General features: G+C 46.8%; 1 protein-coding gene across 1 annotated transcript; it reads left to right on the top strand.

Annotated features, from left to right (window-relative positions):
* Positions 1-8783: 8783 nt before the first annotated feature.
* LOC125547488 lies at positions 8784-20826 on the top strand. Its single transcript, XM_048711345.1, has 4 exons — positions 8784-8913; positions 9015-9177; positions 17163-20317; positions 20426-20826. The coding sequence occupies exons 2-4, from the start codon at positions 9157-9159 to the stop codon at positions 20427-20429; spliced, it is 3180 nt and encodes a 1059-aa protein (XP_048567302.1). The 5' UTR covers positions 8784-8913; positions 9015-9156; the 3' UTR covers positions 20430-20826.
* Positions 20827-22672: the final 1846 nt, after the last annotated feature.

Here is a 22672-nt window from a genome sequence, read left to right as displayed (position 1 = left end):
GCATGGTTGCTGTAAATCACCAAAAAGCACTAAATGTAAAACTTTACTACATCATCAAAAAACACCCGGCTCCAACAGATAATGTATAATTGATAATCTAAAATTAGTGCTCCATCAGATAATGTAAAAACAGTCGACGGTTACGCGGCAGCAATGCTACAGCCGCACACTTCAGCCACACAATTTCAATGAAAATTATCTCAAATGATAGCACAAAATTTCATGGTCCACAATATTAAATTATTACATAATGCATCAGCTCGGAGGCACTCTTTGCCCTCGACGAGACTCACAAGGCGGGTACTCCAACATCCTTTATTGGAGTAAATGCTATACATTCAAAGTACACACTAGTTAGTATTAACTCCATGTGGGTTTATTAATTAGTTCTCATCGTATTTTGACTAGCAAATAAAATATTAACGCATGTCATAAAAATTGTATTGTTGGATTCATATTTGAATGTAATTTCCAATGACAATATTTTTGAACCCTTATCAGTGCCGAACGTCGGGCATGGCAAGCTTAGTTACGCGAGGATGACAACTTTAGTTGGCAAGCATGACACCTGTCGTGCTTCAGTTTATTTTTGACAAAAACTTGCCTTGTGCCACTGGAATTTGCCGTCCTTACGTGACTGGAATTTGCATCAAAAAACGTCAGGGCCAGAGTGCCACGCACCTGACGTGTGACACTTATCATTTGAGTTTATTTTTTCCTACATATAACTCAGACTATTTTGTTAGTTAAAATTATGATCAAAATATGTGAAAGACTAGTAAAGCAGGACCGAGGTAGTAGAACATAAGCACAGTGCCAGCCCGCCATGGCCTAGGGCCTGCCCTGATGTAGACATGCCTATGTACATCTACGTTGTACCTTTGTGTTTCTAATCTAAAGGAAAGAAAAAGACGAAAGCAATGGGACATATGCGGAGACGGAGACGGAGACCGATGATTAGAATGAGCAAGGAATTGCCGGGGCCAGAGTCAAACAACACTCCGACGTCTTTTACTACAATGGAATGAGTAAGGAATGACAGGATGTGTCCTATATTTTACCATGGAGCAAAGGAGAAAGGGACTTCTGCACTTTGCTGTAGCATGGAAACTAAAACCGGCAAGCATGACACCTTTCGTGTTTCAGTTTATTAAAACTTGCCTTGTACCATTGGAATTTGCCATCCTTGCATGACTGGAGTTGTCATCAAATAGCATCAGGGCTGGAGTGTCACGCACCTGACATGTGACACTTATCATTTGAGTTATTTTTTCCTACGTATAACTCATACTATTTTGTTAGTTAAAATTATGATCAAAATATGTGAAAGACTAGTAAACCAGGACCGAGGTAGTAGCACCTAAGCACAGTGCCAGCCCGCCATGGCCTAGGGCCTGCCCTGATATAGACATGTCTATGTACATCTACGTCGTAGCTCTGTGTTTCTAAAGAAAAGAAAAAGACGACAACAATGGGACATATGTGGAGATGTGCCGTGGGGCAGCCTGGACAGAGGCCGCCGACGGGCGGTGGTGTGCCGCCGGGCTCCCAGGGTCGCAGCGTTGGCCCTGTGGGCGCTCGGCCACCGGGGCAAGTACCCGTCCATGCTACGGCCAGAAGAGGCGGGCTCAGGCCTCCAGCGCCAAGTACGGCATCTGTGGCTCAGCCGGTGGCGGGTCGTGGTGGGCCCCGGCCTCAGGCGCCGGGCGCTGTCAATGTCGTTCCGGCTGGCCGAGGTGGAGGGCCTCGGCATTCTGGGGGTGTGCCGTTGCCGTCGAGCAATCAGCCACGGGCCGCACCTCCACCCCATCACGTTGCGAGGCCGGCACAAAACCGGTCGGGTCAGACACAGACAAGACAACATTCTACCAACAGAGAGCCCAATGATCTGCCCCAAAGCCAGTGGGGGGATGATGGGTATGATGCGTATGGTGAGGGACGGCACCGTGGCTCCTCGTCCACGGGAGGAGGTCGTGGCTATGCCTGGCAGAGCGATGGGTCGGCGGAGAGACCATTTCTCGGCCCTACAGGCGGTTTTGTTGAGGGAGCCTCAGGCCCGGATCACCGTCAGAGAGGTGGCTTTTGGGGCCATCGCGGAGGTCGGGGAGGAGGCCGTGGGAGGTTTCGCCGACCGCCCCCGCCTAAGGCAGTTGTTGAGCACACGGCGTCAGCACTGGAGCCCCACCACGCGCCCACTGAACTTCCTCCTCAGGCGATGGAGGTGGTGACTGCTTTGGCCAGTGTGGAGGTTCCTGAGGATGGGACTATGGCTGAGGATACCGGCAGGACTAATGCTGACAGGCCGTCCAAATATGCGCGCAAAAAGGAAAAGATGCTTTGCTACCGTTGTGGGGAGAAGGGCCATTTCATTGCTGAGTGCGTGGCCGAGCTATGTGAGACATGCGGCAAGCCGGCTCATCCCTCCAGTGAGTGCCCGTTCTTGCGTGACTAGGCTCCGTCACTGACTGTGTATGGAGTCTACTGTGCTGAGCTTATGTTCTTTGAATCACCGGCCGCGAGAGAGATTCCGGATGAAACCCCGAGCTTGACCACCGGGGTTGTGAAGGCTAACCAGGGAGAGGTGACTGAGGCTCAGATCGTGCAGAGGCTTCAGGAGCTGGCTCCGGGGGACTTTCGGTGGGAGCTGGTGGTTCTCGAGGATAAGGTTTATAAGGTCGATTTTCCCACGGTGGATGACTTGCAGCGTTTGTTGAGCTTTGGTTTGTGTAGAGTTCCTGGCACTTCGGGCATTCTGGAGTTCCACGAGTGAAAGAAGGTGGAGCCTAAGGGAAAGCCGCTTACACAGGTCTGGTTGCGGTTTATAGGGGCCTCGTCTAAGCCTTTGCAGGATGTTCGAGTTGTGGCCAGTTTGGGTACGTTGGTTGGGAAAACGGAGAGAGTTGATATGGCTTTTACTCGGGCTCATGGGGTAGCCCGGCTTTTAGTCAGTGTTCTGGATATTGAATTCGTGCCTGATGTGGTCAACTGGACCTATAGGGGTGAGGTGTTCCCCCTAGATATTGAGTTTGAGGACACAGATCTGTTTGCAGATGCGGTTAATGGGAATGATGTTGATATGCATGAGGGTGATGGCGATGCGGGAGCCAATGGGCCACAGACCGATGAGCCGACACGAGAGGGGTCGAACGGGTCTCGCCCAGATGCTCAGTTGCCCGGGGAGGGGACCGGGGTTGAGCCGGCAGCATCGCCATCGGTGCCTATGACCTCGTTGCGGTTCGGGTCCTTTGAGCCAGCATCAGCGCCACCTAGACTTTGGAGTGACCGGGTGGATTCTGATGATTTGTTTGAGCACACGCTACCTCTGTTGGAGTTTGAGGGGGCTGGCGGTTCTGGACACTTGGTGAGGGCCTCATCGGCGAGGACTCTGGTTGGAGTTGGGGTGGGGGAGCCGGAGGTCGCTTCTCTTTCCCTTCCTCCTCTGGTGGTCGAGGCGCCGGTGCGGATTGCTACCTGTGAGCTGGTGGTGGGGGGCGGGGGGTTGGGGCAGGAGGCCTTGACGTCTCCCCGCCATATCCCGACGCCGGTGACGTCGGTCACGTTGGGGTCGGCCAACACCGGGGGAGAGAGCCCGAGGCAGGTGGCCTCGGCTCCTGCTACTCTGGTGGAGGCGGCGACACCTGCGCCATCTGCTGCGTTGGGGGAGGGGCTGGGGCAGGAGGCCCTGGCTCCTCCTTCTTCCCCGGTGGTCTGGAGGACCGCCTCTTCTTCGCCGACAGCTCTTCCGTCTGCACAAGTGGATGGGGCGGGAGGAGGGCGCGGGCAGGCGGCCCCCGTCATCCCCTCTCTGTCCGCACCGGTGGCAGTGGACCCCGGCGTGGGGCACCTTCCTGTAGGGCTTGGGAGCCCGCAGCCGCCTCCTCTGGTAACCGCGGCTGACCCTTTGAGGGACTCAGCGCCAGGTTTTACTAGGGAGGAGGTTGTTGCTTTTGGCGGGATCCCGGATCCCGTCTCGACAGGGAGACGGGTGAGTGCTCGCTGCCACGAGCTTCCGGAGGTGGATGATATGCAGCAGCGGTGCGCTATGAGGGCGGCCAAGCTTCAGGAGGCTGCGTCATCTTCTGGTATGTCTGTCAACATATCTAACTCTTTATTGCAGTTTTCTAATGAGGAGATTATAAATAATGCAAACCAGTTAGGAGTTTCACTAGGTAACACGGATAGTGAGATCACTAATTCGGTCAATGATCTGTTAGATTTGGAGGCGGAACGTGTCTTAGAGACTATTCATAATCTTGCAGCAGTTAAACCGATGAATGATGATGAGATTGATGCGTTAGGGGTTAGAGTGCTAGATAATATGTGTGCGGATCTAGCACCTCCAAATCATGTGTGTGAGGACGATGATGTACCCATCGAGTATGATGCTGATAATTTAAGTGAACCCGGTTATGAGGACCGAGCGGCAGAGCCTAGTAAACCAAAACGTAAGTGGAAACGGAAGATCTATCCTGATTCCGCAGTTCGTAGGAGTGCTAGGATTCGAATCACTAAAAAATTCCATGATGAATTATGAGAGGAATCTTTTGGAATAGCAGAGGTCTGAAGGACTTGGCTAAAAGAAGGTTCCTTGCTGAGGCAGCTTTAGAGCAGAAGTTAGATTTTGTTGCTCTATCGGAGACTGGTAGAGAAAACTTTGCGCCCCGGTTTCTTTCTTCTCTTGTGGGTGGTATTGATTTCGATTGGCATTGCCTCCCTCCGCGAGGAAGATCGGGTGGTATCTTACTGGGTGTGAGATGCGATTCGCTTGAAGTCCGAAGTGTAGTGATGGGTGACTTCGCGGTGAAGTTTCGAGTCAGGTTTAAGATAGATGGTTTTAACTGGGCTTTGGTGGCGGTTTATGGTGCCGCACAGCCCGAGCTTAAACCGGAGTTTCTGGCGGACCTTGTTCGAATCTGTGGGTCAGAACAACTTCCAATTTTAGTTGGAGGTGATTTCAATATCATCAGAAGGAGAGAGGAGAAGAATAATGATAACTTTGACGGCAGATGGTCGTTTATGTTCAATACCATAATTGAAAGCTTGGATCTGAGGGAGATAGAGCTTTCTGGTAGAAAGTTTACCTGGGCTAATGCTCTGCCAAACCCGACTTATGAAAAACTTGATCGAGTTGTTGCAAGCTCTCTCGAGGGGAATATCCGATCACACACCCTTGTTCGTGGACTCAGGGGAGCCGAACCACGTGGGTAACAAGAACACCTTTTCTTTCGAGATGTCATGGTTCGAACACGAGGGGTTCTTGGACTTGATTGCCAGGGAATGGGCTAGAGGTGCAGGAGGCAAGACTGCGATCGAGCGTTGGCAGAATAAGATTAGGCATTTGAGAAGTTTCTTACGGGGTTGGGCTAAGCACCTCAGTGGTGTGTATAAGATTGAAAAGGATAGACTCCTTTCTCTCATTCAGGACCTGGACATCAAGGCCGAATCCACTATTTTACTGCCTGCGGAGCTTCAGGTTAAAAGTGAGGCGGAAAGGAGGTTGAAAGAACTGCTCCGCGAAGAAGAATTGAAGTGGGCTTTGCGTGCTAAAGTACGCAAAGTGGTCCAAGGGGACGCGAATACTCAATTCTTCCATTTGATAGCTAATGGTAAGCACAGAAAGAAGCGTATCTTTCAGCTTGAACAGGACGAGGGCACTATTTTAGGTCAGGATAACCTAAAAACATATATTAGCGAATATTACAAGCAGTTATTTGGATCTCTGGAGGATAATTGTGTATCCCTCGTTGAGTCCCGGACTGAGGATGTGCCTCAGTTATCGGCTGCTAAAAATGATATTCTGGTTGCCCCGTTCTCAGAGAAGGAGGTGTTTGATGCTATTGCACAGATGAAAAACAATAAGGCTCCCGGACAGGATGGATTCCCGGCAGAGTTCTATAAAAAGTGCTGGCACATTATTAAAGCAGATTTGCTACCTATGTTCCATGATCTGTTTTCTGGACAGCTTCAGTTATTTCACTTGAATTTTGGAACTATCACACTGCTTCCCAAGAAAACGGATGCTGTGAGAATTGAGCAATTCAGGCCGATATGCCTCCTCAATATTAGTTTCAAAATTTTCACCAAGGTAGGGACTAACAGACTCACACAGATTGCGCACTCTGTGGTGCAACAGTCCCAAACTGCTTTCATGCCGGACAGAAATATCCTTGAAGGGGTGGTCGTCCTGCATGAAACGCTCCATGAAATCCATTCCAAAAAATTAGATGGAGTAATTTTTAAGGTGGATTTCGAGAAAGCATACGATAAGATCAAATGGCCATTCCTCCAACAGTCATTGCGTATGAAAGGTTTTGATGAAGCCTGGCGCCGACAGGTTGAATCTTTTACGCAAAAAGGTAGTGTGGGAATTAAAGTTAATGATGATATAGGTCATTACTTCCAGACACATAAAGGCCTAAGATAAGGAGATCCGATGTCCCCTATCCTGTTTAACATTGTGGTGGATATGTTAGCAATTTTGATAGGAAGAGCTAAGGAAAATGGTCAAGTAGGTGGATTAGTACCTCATCTCGTTGATGGAGGTGTATCCATCCTTCAGTACGCTGATGATACAATTATCTTTATGGAGCATGACTTGGCCAAGGCGAGAAATATGAAGCTTGTGTTATGCCTATTTGAACAATTGACCGAGTTAAAGATTAACTTTCATAAGAGCGAGATGTTCTGTTTTGGTAGAGCCAAAGACGAACAGGAGGCTTATAGGCAATTGTTTGGATGCGAGTTGGGAGAGTTACCCTTCTCTTACCTGGGTATTCCAATCCACCATCGTAGGCTGACAAACAAAGAGTGGAAGTGCATCGAGGACCGATTTGAGAAGAAACTGAGTTGTTGGAAGGGTAAGCTCATGTCATACGGAGGCCGATTAATCCTGATTAATTCGGTACTCACGAGTATGCCCATGTTTCTCCTATCGTTCTTTGAGGTCCCAGTTGGTGTTAGGAAGAGACTAGACTTCTATCGATCGCGTTTCTTTTTGCAGGGTGATGAGCTTAAACGAAAATATCGACTTGCTAAGTGGGATATCATCTGTAGACCGAAAGACCAAGGGGGTCTCGGTATTGAGAATCTAGAAGTTAAGAATAGATGCCTTCTTAGCAAGTGGCTGTGGAAGCTCTCAACGGAGAATGATGCCATGTGGGCTCAAATCCTTCGTGCCAAGTACCTCCAGACAAAAACTTTGTCCCAGGTTACAGTCAGGCCGACTAATTCACCTTTCTGGAAAGGTCTGATGAAAGTCAAACAATCTTTCTTTAATAGGATGAAGTTTGTTATTGGAAACGGCTCTAGTACACGTTTCTGGGAGGATACTTGGCTCGGCGAGACACCTTTGGCCATCCAATATCCATCTTTATACCGAATTGTTCAACGACGTGAAGTGTTCGTTGCTTCGGTATTTCAATCTATCCTCCTTAATATTCAGTTTCGACGGACGCTAGCGGGCAATCGTTGGGAAGACTGGCTCTGTTTAGTTAGGAGACTGATGGAGGTCCAACTATCTCAACAACCCGATGAATTACGCTGGAAATTGACTAAGTCTGGAGTATTCACTGTTAAATCAATGTATATTGATGTTATTAATTCGAACTCCATTCCTACCTCTAAGCATGTTTGGGCAGTCAAAGTTCCTTTGAAAATAAAAGTGTTTATGTGGTTTGTCCATAAACAAGTTATTTTAACCAAGGACAACTTGGTAAAGCGTAATTGGACAGGACCTACTAGGTGTAGTTTCTGTGATCGGGATGAGACAATCAAACACCTTTTCTTTGATTGCCCGTTGGCCAAAGTACTTTGGCAGACGGTCCACATTACTTTTAATATCAATCCACCGAATTCTGTTAACGCGTTATTTGGGACATGGCTTAATGGGATTGAGCCTAACTTAGCGAGACACATTCGGGTTGGAGTTTGTGCTTTGATGTGGACTATCTGGACTTGCAGAAATGATTTGGTTTTTAACAGAATATCATGTATCCATTTTTTGCAGGTTTTATTCTGAACTACGGCTCTGATCCGTACCTGGTCGCTACTCACCCAGACGGAGGCCAGAGAGCATTTGGTTACTGGGTCTTTCCGATGGGAGATGGTTGCTCGGGATATCTTCAACCGGTTTGGATGGCGGTCATGTAATAGGATAGGCATGTAGTTTACCTACCTAGTTTTAGCCAGCCGGTTGTGGCGTCTTCTCTTGGCTAGTGGATGTTTCTAGCCATTTTTAGCTCTGTGTGAGCTTTCTTTGCTTTTTATTACTTTTGGAGACCTTAGAACCATGTTCGTACTGCTTTTTTGGTTAATAAGATGGCCGTATGCATCTTTCTGATGCAGAGGCCGGGGAATTCCTCCTTTTCAAAAAAAAAATATGCGGAGATGGAGACAGATGATTAGAATGAGCAAGGAATTGCCGGAGCCAGAGTCAAACAGCACTCCGGCGTCTTTTACCATGGAATGAATAGGGAATGGCGGGGATGTGTCCGATGTCGGGGTTGCTACATTTTACCATGGAACAAAGGAGAAAGTGACTGCTGCACTTTGCTGTGCAATGGCTTTGCGGTAGCATGGAAACCAACCCGGCAAGAGCATCTCCATCTCCATCATCTTTCCAAAATAAAAAAGAAAAGAAAAAAGTAAAAACAAAGCAGCAGCATACATGCATACGTCGCTTCATGCATCCTTTGGCAAAGAGAAAACGTGGCATGCAACCACACGCAAAGGACCCTCTACTTAGCCGGCAGTCATCCGTGCACTCTCTAGTTACAAAATAGGAGGAGCCAATTTGTTCTACTCCCTTCTCGACCGGCTCTCGCATAGTCGCATTCCTTCAGTGAATTAGGGTTGCATTAGCAGTGAGAAGTTCTTCCCTTCCGTTTTGTCAAGCCGCTCTTGTCTGCTACCAAGGTCAAACTTGTGCCATATTAAACCTTCATTCGCATGTTCCATTGTTACTCCACCACCGCTGGTTAACAAACGTGACATGATGCTGTTAATTGTGTATGCAGGCGGTATATATGGGTTAGACTGATCGGATCTGCTGCGGCTTTCCTCTCCTCGTCTCTGACAGGGGAATTAATATATTCATTATGAGTCCTCGTCAGTTTAAGATTGCTTAAATTTTCTGCTGGTTTTCTCTCTTACTCTTCGATGGACGCGGAAGATGAGCTGGTAAGAATTCTCTTGTTCATTTTAAGTTCACAAAGTAGTACATGCATGCACTGGCGTTCTCACTGAAATTGTAAGGGACATTAATTCTTGGTCATGAGATTGTCAAAATGTCCATGGCACGCTAACACACAACTATATATAGTAGAGTAGTAGGCATGTCAAATCTCTCTGCTAAAGGACTAAATACGTTTAGTGATGCTCAATATAGCTCGCTTTGCCGTTTGGCTCAGTAGGAAAGAGGGCCCCAGAATGCACTTCCTTGGGAAGGGTGGTTCTTTTTGTTCTGTTTATGATGAAATTAATTAAGTGTCAACATAAAATCAAAATAAAGATGAAACTAGCTATTACCATAGAACTGCACAAGGAGCGGAAAAATGTGCCGAGTCAAGCAATGCATCAGCCAAGTCCTAGTTTTTTTAAATAAAAAACGGAGGCACAAGATTAATTAACAGAAAACCGGGCAAAAACTGTCACAAATCCCAACATAGGAAAACCAATGGCCCACTAACTTGAAGGGAAGAAGGCATAACAATACACAGCAAGGCCTGAATGTAGTATATTGAAAAAGTACGATTAAAACCAAAGCATGCAAATAATCTTCCTCTTAATATATGTAACATCAATTAATTTGCTGCTAGCACAAGAACTAAGGACCACTGTGGGCCAATAGCAACGAATTTCCTCACACAACACATCAATAGAGATCAATGCATCTGCGCAAAAAACAATACAGATCAAGGCATACATATGTTTTGATCGCTTTTAGCATAGGAAACCAAGAGTCACGATTAATCCATGGTAATGAAGAAACAACACGTAATAATAGCTCTGTCATGTTACATGCAGAACTAACAAAACTCACTAGGAGATGAAAGAACATATTAGGGCTCCACCCCTCCAGGAACCAACATCACCTTTTTACTTCATACTTAGTTAATTAGTGAAATAAGAAAATATAAGCTTCTGTGGCAAATGAATAATTTCTGAAATTGGTATGGCTATATTGTGTACTACAACAGGTAAAAAAAGCAATAATACGAAGTGACATATTAGTCTCTATGTTTGAAGTCTGAAAGCTATTCTTAGATTCCCATCAGACAGATTGATTTGCAATTCTAAATCTAGATGCAGCAGCTCAAACTGTGAACTCACAATCAAGTTTACATCCTAGGTTTTAGGAATATCATAAGAAGCTGACAATGAAAGCTAATTGCCACATATGTCATCTGGAGATTTTAAAAAACAAATCCAAGAAACAAATGTATTCAAAGTACCAATTTCCAGATCAAATACTTGATGCACCATTTACCACACTACAAACATTTTTTTCTTTATTTCTTCCCCTAAAAGAAAGCAAGATTTGGACTTCCTAGCCATCAAATCCCCTCCCCGTTGGTCCTAAAACAAAGAAAGATAGGTATCTATTAGAAAAATGATAAGTCTGTATAGATTACAGTATGTACCACTAACCAATCTTTCAATTGAACGTAAATGTATAAATGTCAGACTCTATGAAATTCATCCTTAGACCACATTTGAGGCATGTAAACATATAACAATACTTTACAATAGCAACTGGTCAAATCACCTTTCCCACCACCTATGCTGACGGAGGAAGCTCCTCTGAATATTGTAGAATCAAGAACCCATAGATGGCGACATCTGTAAAATTAGTGTATTATAAGCACATTGTAGAAAGGCCTGTTGAAATTTATGAATCAATGACATAATATTATGAACGCTTCTAAGAAAAAACTCACAAACTAATACCTCCTATTAATGAACTAATTCAACCAACTTACATGCTTCCACTCCCACATCACTTCCATGTGGTAGAGAAAATGTTCAAAAGTTCATGTAAATGCGCAATAACAAACCATTCAATGCCGAAAGATTTTCTTGTCTTCCACCGGCTCAATAAGAAAGGTCAATACAAAGATTAATGCAAGCACTACAATAACTTATTTATTTTTCTCACATGTCCACAACTACATATATATCACTATTCACTGACACGACACAACTAGGAAGTAAGGTAAAACAAAATATTGAGATGATAACAATATAGATGTATCAGCGATGTTTACAAGCCTGTCTATAAGCATAAAGGGAGAATGTGGTATCAAGCATCATGTCCCTAAGCTCAACAACAGGAAACATATAATTTGAATTTATTCAGTCCAAGACTTATGTGCTATTTAAGTTTCAGTAGCCAGACCAACCACGTCCAAAGCCACGCAACGCCTCCTGGAACCTCTCCATGATCTACTTGACTCGGACTACTAATTAACAGCCTATTCACTAAAGAAAACTACATGCGGCTAATTAACCATACGCGCATGCATACGACTGCTCGCCCATGCACTTTCTGCATTTCTAAAGAACTTGGCCAAATCACTCGGCCACTAACACAACTCCTAATAAAGACTTATAATACACTATAAGTGTTTGCCGAGTGTTTATTGACGAGCACTCAAAAAACATAGCCTTTGCTGAGTGCTTCCGAAAATACACTCAGCAAATATCTGACACTAGATAAACTCAAGGTTGCCTAGTGTTACACTGCAAAAAAAACAAACTTTGCGCAGTGTCCAAAAAAAGCACCCAGCAATTTTTTTTATTTTCTTTATTTTCTTTTAATTTTTCTTATTTCTTTCTTTTTGTATATTTCTTTCATTTATTATTATTATTATTATTATCCTTTCTTTTCTTTTATTATCTTCTATTTATTATTTTTTGTTTGTGTAACATGAATTTTTTTGTAAGAATCAGTTGGAAAATAAACCTTGTGTTAATGAGTCTATATTTAGACCTTATCCAAGAAAATAAAAGGAATTCCGAACATCATGATGCCCGTACCCGTCCCGGAAATGGAGCTTACTGGTTTTTAATTCTATAAAATGTAAATGAAGTCTTGAAAACATGAAACCTACTATGGTGTTATTATATTATCCGTAGAGGCTATAGTAAAGATTAGAGAATGTTTCACAAAAGTTGTGACGTGCACTGCTCATAAATCGAAACATCTACGAGGAAAAATTGTGGTTTCAAGAAGGGACTGGTCAGGTTTGAAGGCAAAGTGTCGGTTGCTTCATCATTTGACTTTGAAACTTTTTCTGTCCTTAACATACACCATCACATGTTCGATGTCAAAATTTAGCATTTTTAGGGTTCATTTGCTATATTTGGGTCATTTATTACATTTCTAGACATTTAGTGAATAAAATTCAAATTTTAACAAGTGAATCAAAAAGTTCGCAAAGTTGGGTTGCAAAATACCACTTGTGTTTTTGAGTCCATGTTTAGGCCTTATCCAATAAGAGAAATTGAATTCCAAATATACGGGTGCCAAGATCGACTCAACCCCGAACATGGAGCTTATCGGTTTTTATTTCCTAGAAAATACAAACGAAGTCTGAAAAACATGAAACTAGGCATGGTGTTATTACATGATCCATAGAGGCCATAGTAAAAAAAATAGAGAATTTTTTGCAAAAAAATTGACGTATACTTCTAGGAATCCAGAGCATCCACGAGGAAAAATAGTGGTTTCGAGAGGGAACGGGTCGTGTTTGTAGGCGAAGTATCGGTTGCTTTATTATTTGACCTTGAAAGTTTTACATGCTTAACATATACCATCACTATTCCATGAATTTGTTTTGGAATTTTTCAAGGTTTGTTTGCTATATTTAAGTCATTTGGTGAATATAATTCAAAATTAAACTGCAAGTGCGTGAATAAGTTGGCAAAATTGAATTGAAAAATCCCATTTGTGTTCTTGAATCCATGTTTAAATTTATCCAAGAAAACAAAACGAATTCCAAACATCCAGTTGCCAAGACTTGACCCTGAACATGGAGGTCATTGGTTTTTTAATTCCAAAAAAATAAAGACGAAGTCTGAAAAACATGAAACCTAGCATGGTGTCATTATATGATCTCAATATATAGACATTGGTCAAAATTTGGCAGATCTTCGTCTTCATTTATATGATATTTAAGTCATTAACTAGATTATGCATTTAACGGTTATAATTAAGATAAAGAAATAAAGGAAAAAGGAAAAGAAAGAAAATACAAAAAAATGAAAGATAATAAATAAAAATACAAAATACTCGGCAAAGTGTTTGTCAGTGTTTTCTGAAATGAACTTGCAAAGCAACCTAGAGAAAAACATGCGATACACATGATTCATCCTGATTGGTTGGAAGGAAGTGACGCAGATCGATGACGTGGTAAGCCGTGCAGCCGTCTCTCTCTCTGATTGGTTGGGAGAGAGGCTCCCGGATCCGGCAGCAACGCTCATCTGCCTCCCGGACTGTTGGAGAGCAGCTCCAGCAGCAGCAACGCAACCAATGCCGGCAGCACACAGCTGGTTGGTGCGAGCACTCGAGACCAAGCAGTCCCGAGAGTCGGAAAGAGCATTCCTGCCGACGTCCCTCACCAACCAGCAGCACAGCCCCGCCGAGCACCTCCCCGGCACCTCCTTCACCATCAGCGGCGCCCTGCCAAGCAGCCTCGCTGTTGAGTAACGTGATTGTAGTAGAAAACATAGATTAGACTGAAAAATATTCTGGCTTGTCTTGTATTTTAAATAGATCATGTACTTTTATATATATGCTCACGAGGCTCAAGCAATACATCAAACAATTCCATCAATCCCTCTCTCCCTTCTAACATGGTATCTATCGCAAGTCGATCCTAAACCCTAGTCGCCGCCCCCGGGGCGGTCGGCCTCCATGACCGCCACCTGGGGCCGTGCCGCCTGTACCTAGGGTTCGTCCGCCTGTCGTGTTGACCGGCTGCTCTAGAGAGTCTTTTCCCCGAGCCTTGCTCCGGGGTTTTCTCTCTCCCGCCGATCATCTTGATCGCGCGGTTTCTTTTTGGTTTTCCGATCTATTCTTAATCGGTTTGCGTCGCCCACCGCCGCCGTCGACCCCGAGCGCCTCTACTTTGACCCCGGCGCGACCAGCCGGCCTCTCCTCCGACCCGGCGGCCACGCGCGTCGAGGCGGCCCGTTAGGGCCAGCCGCCGTTCGCGCGTCGGTCCGCCCCTTGCCCTGCGCCGGCCGTCACCGCCCTGCTCCGACCGGGACACCTGCATCGCCCTGCCCCGGCGGCCTCGTGCCATGCGACGGCCAATCATAGCCGTCGCTCGCGCGCTGGCCTGCCCATCGATCCACATCACCCGCCTCCGCCGCGTCTGCACGGCAGCCCGGCGGTCTACCTCGTCGGCCTCATCCTCGGCTGTGTTGGGACGGCTGCGTCAGGCTCGGCGGCTGCCTCAACTCGGGCGCCGCTGCTCCGTTGGTCGCTCGTGCATCGCTGCCCGGGCGCCGGCGTTGCTTTGGCAGCCCGGGTGCCGGTGCTGACAAGCTCGTCCGCACGACGTCCCACGCCGTCCGTCGTCGCCGGCTTCAACTCGGACTCCGCCGCCACCACGCCTCCACCGAGCAGCGTCCCCGACCTCGCGCGCGATCGGATTGATCACCCGCTCGCCGCCACGATCCGCCTCATCTACGCCGCGCCACCGACCTGGCCCGTTACCCGTGAAGATCGTCCCTGAGTTCAGCGCGCCTCTGCACTGATCGAGCATCGGGCTGCCGCTGCGTCGCCCCGCCGGGCCGCAGCGCCGCCGCCCTGTGGTTCTCCTCGCGGCTGCATTGACTCGTGCGTCGCCCCTTCGGGCCGTAGTGTCGCGATACGCGGTCCCCGCCGCCGCCCCGAGGTCGCCCCCGCGGCTGCACCAACTCGCGAACCGCCGTTGCGTCGCCCCTTCGGGCCGCAGCGTCGCGGCCCGCGGTCCCCGCCGTTGCCCCGACCCGCCTGCCGCCGCTGCGTCGCCCCTTCGGGCCGTAGCGCCGCGACCCGCGGTCCACTCCGCCGTCACCACGCGTCGACCTCCCGTGGTATGCGCCGCGTCGTCTCCCTTGACGCGGGAACGCCACCGTCCGCGCCGGTCTTCGTCACGCTGTCAGGGTTCTTCGCCTACTTCGAGCACCGCCGCCGCACTCCTAACCTAGCCTCCGCCACCGTCAGGCCGCCGCCGCCGCTCTTCTTTGGCCGCCGCCGCCGCTACCTTTGTAGCCGCCGCCGCCGCCCGTCCACCCCCTTCGTCTTCATCCAGCACCAGCCCATCGCCGGTGTCGCCATCATCTACCCCGACCGCTTCATCTACTCCGACAACCGCGGGTGACATTGGCCCGGCGCCGATTAGCGCCGCAACCATCGTCAAGTCTTTCTCTGCTGGCCTCTCCGACTTCTTCGACATGGCGTACAGCTCGTGCAGGTCCCAGTCTACGCATGCCCGGTGCTGGCAACACCGCCGCGTGCCTTCGTCCATGACGTGTCCCCGGGCCTGGCAAGCCTAGTGCGGCGCTTCGTTAACTTCGTCTTCATCCGTCTACGCATGCCCGGTGCTAGCAACACCGACGCGTACCTTCGTCTACGATGTGTCCCCGGGATTGGCAACCCCGCCGCGACGCGTTGTCAACAACATTTTCTTTCCGGTGCACCCCTACTTCGACACCACTGCGCCCATGCTAACTCGGCGCCCCCTTGCGCCCGTTGCTCCACGGCGACTTCCTCGACACCGGCTACCCCGACTCGACATCGACCACGGCATTCTTCGCACAGCTACCTCAACCACGGCTCCACCACCCACGCTCTCGGCTACATCGACAAATGGCACAAAGGGCTACCGCCTGCTTGAGCAACCTCGTCGGTTTCCACTCCAGCCACGACTCCGCGATGCGTCGGCCGTTACGACTATGGGGGGTGTCCGTCGGCTTGCCTTCAGATTCTTCTCCAATCTCAGCGTCTGCGTCGCTAACGTTGTGACTGTGGGAGGATGTTGAGTAACATGATTGTATTAGGAAACATAGATTAGACTAGGAAATATTCTGGCTTGCCTTGTACTTCAAGTAGATCATGTACTCCTATATATATGCCCACGAGGCTCAAGCAATACTTCGAACAATTCCACCAATCCCTCTCTCCCTTCTAACACTCGCACGTCACCGGCGGCACTAAGCCCAGAGACCAGGCTCACCTCACGCACGCACGCGACTACATTGACTACATTGAGGCCGGCTCCTCTTCCCGAGTGTCCATGGAGATGGTCTCCTCTTCATGAGCAGCGACGGCCGCTTCTTCCCGAGCAGTGGCTTCCTTGACAGCGCGAATCGGATTGAGTGCCGAAAGTGACATTGTTTTTTGTTCCTGTTACACTCAGCAAACCGTCTGATGTCCGCTGTCTCTGTCCCCCAAAACTGAATTGATATTTATCGAATACAAACCTTGGCCGAGTACCCAAAGAAAAAAAACACTCGCAAACTCTTCGCCGAGTGTGTGACGGAAAACACTCGACAAAGCTTGCCTTGCCTAAAGGGTGTATGTCGGATGTGGTTCGCCGAGTGCAGCACTTGCTAAAGACTTTGTTGAGTGTTTCTAGTACTTGGCAAAGAAGTTCTTTTACTCTAAACATTCTCATCTTTATTGATCATTTGACAAGTTCATAGGGATACGATTTAATTCAGGAGGATCAAGAAGCTACACATGGCGTCTTAAAGAAAGGCCTAGAGTATGTTTAGCAAGGCTATGCGCCTCGATATTCGTATCCTGTCCTTCATAGATGAAGGAACATCTAGCTATCTGTGATGCAGTGGCATTAATCTCCTTGACGGTGCAAGCATGTACACCACCCTGTGCGGCTACAAAGCTAACTGGACAAAAACAACGAGAAAATAAATAAAGATTGTTCTCAAAAAGAAGCAAATCATTCAGCCCTTGATCCGGTGGACCAGCATTAACAAACTGATAATAATCATTAGATTTTCATAACTGTACCTAAACAGTACTAATTATTGTGATTCAAATGAGTGCTCAAACTGCAATTTCTTTGTCCAGATATGCACTAATGGTAGTATACATTATATTAGCGGTGCAGCTAGCAAAGGTGTTCTAACTTATTAACATGTCTTACCAGCCCATTTGGTCAAAGGATGTTGATGGCGCCAGAGAGGAAATATTTCAGTTTCTTCGATTCGAGAACAACTTGAAGGTCATCTATATTGATGGTTGGGATGGATTCGGGGCGTCCGCCATTCTTAGATCCATAGCAGAAGTGCTCCCATCTAGGAGAACCACTCCAGAACTATGCTTTGACAGAATAATTTATATAGATTGCTCTCAGTGGAAAAATAGAAGAGCAGTGCAGAGGTCAATTGCAGAGGAACTGCAACTTGACCACTCAGTGATGGCCATTCTAGATAAGCAGGATGAAGAGGATGATTTTAACAAAGTTGATGAAAGCTCAAGGAATGAGGTACACAGTGTCGGGAAAGTGATTAATCAAACCCTGAGGGGCACCAAGTTGATGATGATTTTTCTTAATGGAAGTGATGAAGAGGTTGACATAAGCACCTTTGGCATTCCTCTTGCAATATTTGACAACAATATAATAATATGGACCTTTAGCAGAAGATGCATGACCATGAATCACATCCATTCAAAGGTAGCAGACAAGCTAAGATATACTCATGCTTTCTCTCATTTCTATCATTCAATCAAAGAATTTTCATGGGCGGAGTTTCTGCGACTGTTGTATCAACAAGCTGTTGCCATAGTTGCTCGCAATCCATTTGTGCCAGAAATCGACCCAGCAATGGTTGCAGATTGTTGTCTCTATGAGTTATTCCTGCATTATAATTTCCACACTGTCACTGAATATAATTGGGTTGGTCATGCTTCCAACTTTTGGATATGTGATGCAATCATACAAGGGGACAGGGAAATGGATATTAGTAATTTGTTGCATAGAGAGATAAATTGGGTGTGTGATTCCTCTTTGCCTGATGGTGTGCTTGAAGAGTTCATGGGAGATTTGGAGACTCTTTTTTGGGTAGCTACAGATGACTATGTCTACGAAGAAGGTCCATACCGTTGGATATCAATCACATCAAGCAAAATTGATTTGCGAACTATATTGATGCGCAAAGAACAAAGCAATATGGGAATACAGGGCTTGCGAACTATACCTGTAGAGACATCATCTTTCTTCTTGGCATTTGAAAGTTCTAGTCAACAACGATGTTTACCAGATGGCTTGTTTGAATGTGCCAACAAGCTTGGTGTGCTAATTCTCAGTTGTTGTGCCTTCGATTTTGCATCACCTCCTTTCCAGAAGTGTCAGAGCCTAAGATTCCTTGGATTGGACCATTGTACAAATAGTAAATCAGGTGAAGGAGAGGATAATGCAGAGTGGACATATTTATGTAGCGTATCAGTGTTGGACCTACGTTACACAGAATGGAATGAAATCTTATGTGAAGAAAAGATGGATCTCATGGCTAACATCATAGAGCTAAATATAGAGGGAGTCTGGAGTCAGCAGTACATAGGTGACCTACAAGGTCGACTACCTAACCTCCAGAGGCTACGGATAACCAAACCAATATATAAGGGGAAGCCATCAGAGGATTTTGGTAACTCTTTTGTAGATAAGACAAGTATGAAAATACTTGACTTGTCAGGGAACAGTGACATGCAAATTCTTCCAGCAAGCATATCGAAGGCAAGTAGCCTTCAGTTGCTTGTACTTGATGGTTGCAATGGACTGGAAAGCGTTGGCGGGCTTCCTTCCTCCCTTGAATCCTTTAGCTTTAATGGACATGGGCCAGCTTCTCAATGGACACAAACTGTTGCGCTACCTCCGGAACAATTTCGCCCGTCCACAATTGAAGACTTTAAGATGGATATTAGAGTGTCTGAGATCTCCTTAGCAGGCTGCACACAATTGAAGAACCTGTTTTTGTGTTGGTTACCCAACCTTGTGGAATTGGACCTCTCTGGAATTGCAATCAAGATATTTGACTTGAATACTATGGTGGTGCAAGTCCCGAAGCTCAAGAGAGTATTTCTAATAGGATGCACGCGACTTCGTGCAATAATTCCATTGCATGAGAGTGGCTCTGAGATAAAACAAGAATTGGAGTTATTATGCATAGACACCCGAGTTGGAACAGTGTGTTCTCGGCCATCCATCAACAGGGCCAAACGCTTCAAGTTCGAATTGCATGTTGTTGCCGCGGATGCGAGGCTTACTCGCTCTGTGAAGGGTCTCTTGTTGCCTTATGTACAAAAAGGCATAATGAAGGATGTTTCTTGTAATATCCATGTCACCTCCTCAGCTGTGCACACTGAAGTTGTTCAATTTGAAGCAACCAGCCCAAGTGATCAAGAGAGTTTGCAACAGCTTATTCCAGCAGGCCCGTATAGTGATGTCCTTGGCATGGTTGGCAATCCCCCGATGCAGGATTTCCCGGAAGCTCCGACGACTACAAAGCGGGACCATCATATAGAGATTGCTAAAGGGAGCTGCTATGTGGAGAACGAACTGCTAGGAGATCTAGGTTATTTGGTGGGAACTAGTGCCGAATCACTGCATGTGCACGACGCATCGATACGTAACATTGCTCTTTATGAGTTTTATCAGTTTGCCCTTAGGTGGTGCTGCGTGGAGAGGTGCCCGGAGTTGGATGTCGTCTTCCCTTCGGCATCGACTGGATTTAATGTACTGCAGACCTTCTGGGCGTCGGATCTCCTAACAGCCCGCTGGATTTGGGGTAAAGCTTCATACAAGGGTTTCTTTTCCCACACCACCAATACCTTTCCAAATTTACAGCACCTCCACCTGCGCTCCTGCCCTAGACTCCAGTTTGTGGTCCCGCTGTACGGCTTGTCCTTCCCCAGCTTGAAGACCCTCCACATCATCCACTGTGGCGACCTCGTGCATGTCTTCGAGCTAAACATGGATTACCCAGAGGAAGTAACCACCCTCAGTGTAAGATTTCCGAAGCTGACCGCCATCCACCTGCACGACCTCCCGAAGCTTCAGAAGATATGCGAGGTCAAGATGGTGGCGCCCGCGCTCGAGAGTATCAAGATCAGAGGGTGCTGGAACCTGCACCGGCTTCCATGCGTGGGCGCCCGTGGCCAAGGCGAGAAGAAGCCGGCGGTTGAGATCGAGAAGGAAGTGTGGGGTGCTCTGGAGTGGGACAACGACCACCGCCCCGACCACTTTGGACCGCCGGTCCACTCGCGCTACTACAAGGAGAAGCTGCCCAGGATCTCCGTTCTGAGGTACGCTATGTGCATATTACAACTGAGTCCATCTTTGTACAATTGTACTAGTTCCTGGTTGCATTCGGTTACTCACCATTTTGTTTCGCCGTCTCCCGCATCGCCTAGGTGAACTCTGCGCTGCTGTGTTAATTTCTTCCGTCGCTACATCAAAACGATGGATGGGTGCTCCTGCTTCTGCTGCTGAATGAGTGCTTGGTTTGCTTGTTTGCTTTGCTTGGATTGATATTGTGTGGCATTGTTGCCAATGCCTGTTGTGGGAGCTTATGGTGGCTCTCACCTTGTGTTATACTGTGGCTTTCAAATAAGAGATGGACAGGTCGGTGCCTGCATACACTGACCTGGCCGATGCGTGCCCCTGTGTGTGGTTTGCGACTGCAACGGCTATGTGTGTCAATCCAGCAGGCTGCATTTGTGTGTGTTGCTTTAATGAGTGCTTGCTTGCTATGCATTTGAGAGTGTTTGCTGTACTTATGAGTGTGACTATGTATTATCTGAACTTGTGTGTCTGTTTGTTGTACTTATGAAAAAAATGAAAAAGCAGCAGCTATCTGTGCTGGTTGTTGCAATCGCCTGGCTCTGTGTGTGAATAATTGGCCCATCTGTTAAATCCGTGCAAGGTAAGCATCCGAGCTATGGCTAATTTTTATCATTCCGAGTATCGAAATAGTGGTTTAAAGTATCGCGCCGACACTACTGCAGATTACAGTGCTAATGTGTTTCAATGATCTTACTGCTATTTTTAAACACAAGCTATTTTCTTAGGAGAAGCTCAATTGACTACGGTTGCAGTTAACTCAACTGATAGTAATACACCATGCAAGTAACTAGCGCAATTCATCTAAAAAAAGTACTGAACTAGGACAATTCAGCAATATGCCAACTATTTACACTCTGAACTAGCACGTTCACAATGATCCAAAGGAAACAATGATCTTAACTAGCACGTTCAGTCCGAAGGACTGTCTGTCAGGTACACTCTGAGAACTACAGGTCAGAGTGTACCTCAGAGTCTCAGATGCATCCAGCAAATAGGAATAAAACACAGGTCAAACTGAAAAGTGATCATCGAATACTTATGCCCGACGATATCATTATCTACTAATTAACAAAGCAACTCAAAGTTAGATGAACCATGCCTTGCATAGCTCAATTCGATATTTCGCTCGGATTGCTTGATGAGTGGGGACTCTAAATTATCAACAAGCTCGAAAGGAGAGTACCATTGCGGCTTCTCCAGAAGCTAGCTCTGCGAAGCTATAGCAGAGCTAAGCCCCATTTAGCGGTTGTATATAAATCATAAAAAAATGTTATACAATCAGGCATCATATATATAATAGGTCACAATCTTCTAGTTTTCAGAAAATTGACTCCATGTTGGCCAAGTTATTTACTTGTGACCCTATAATATCGTTAGTCCCTTCTGAAACTAGTGCTAACTACCGAGAAATATTGAGTCTTGCCAACATGCAGCAGCATATCAGCACATAAACATGATTGGGTGATCAATCTAGACAGGTGGTGTTGACTATTGTACTCAATTACCAGGTTTGCATCTGTCATCTGGCCGGGCCGTGGAAAGTGGTCAGCAGCAACACCAATCCAACTCTGAAGTCTGAATACAGCATGCAAGGTAGTTGAGTTCACAGAAGATTCAGACAAAGACCACAAATGAAGCAAAGAAATATTCAGGGCTCGATTCAGATTTCGCTGCAGTTTCCCATTCATCCAACCATACCAATCCATTCCATGCATCGTAAATTCATTAGTCATCAACTCATCATCCATCAATACTAATCCATACATTGCGCATTGCCCCAAAAACAGAAGAGAGGCAGAGTTTGACAGAGGAGCTTGCCTGGCGATGGGGTTCGGCTCATGGTGGGCCGTGACCCGGTCCAAGGAGCCGGACCTGGCTGGGGCTGGCTCATGCTCTGCGTCGACGTAGCCGAAGCAGCCGCCGGGAGCAGCGGCCGGACGCAGTCGTGCCGCCGGAGCTGTGGCGGCCAGCTGGGAGGAGCGGCCGAAAGTTTTTTTTTTTTTTTTTGAGAAACAGCACTCTCGTCACTGGGATATGGGGCAGCAGCGACGTCGTGGGGGAGACCGAGAGAGTAGTAGGATTTCGAGATAGATTTAGGCCCACAATTTTGGCCCACGCGGCGATTTTCATTTTTGGATAGAAACATTTAGCAGTAAACGGGCCCAATATTTAGCACGGCCGCAATATGGGACGAGCTGTCTATTGTCGTCCACAGCGAGGGACATCTCGCCTCATGCTAATTAGTTTCCCTTCTCTGTTTTCTTATTTTTTTTCTTCTTCTGTTCATATTTTCAAAAATACTCTATATACATATA

This window comes from Triticum urartu, chromosome 3 (assembly GCF_003073215.2).
Source record: "Triticum urartu cultivar G1812 chromosome 3, Tu2.1, whole genome shotgun sequence".
NCBI classification, from domain to species: Eukaryota; Viridiplantae; Streptophyta; class Magnoliopsida; order Poales; family Poaceae; genus Triticum; species Triticum urartu.
This window is presented reverse-complemented; position numbering and strand designations above follow the sequence as displayed.

What these genes read in the sequence shown, in the direction of transcription:
- LOC125547488 (XM_048711345.1), top strand. Translation starts at nt 9,157, where the DNA reads ATGGACGCGGAAGATGAGCTG. An exon ending in TGGACGCGGAAGATGAGCTG is followed by an intron (nt 9,178 to 17,162) that starts GTAAGAATTCTC and finishes ATGTCTTACCAG; the next exon opens with CCCATTTGGTCAAAGGATGT.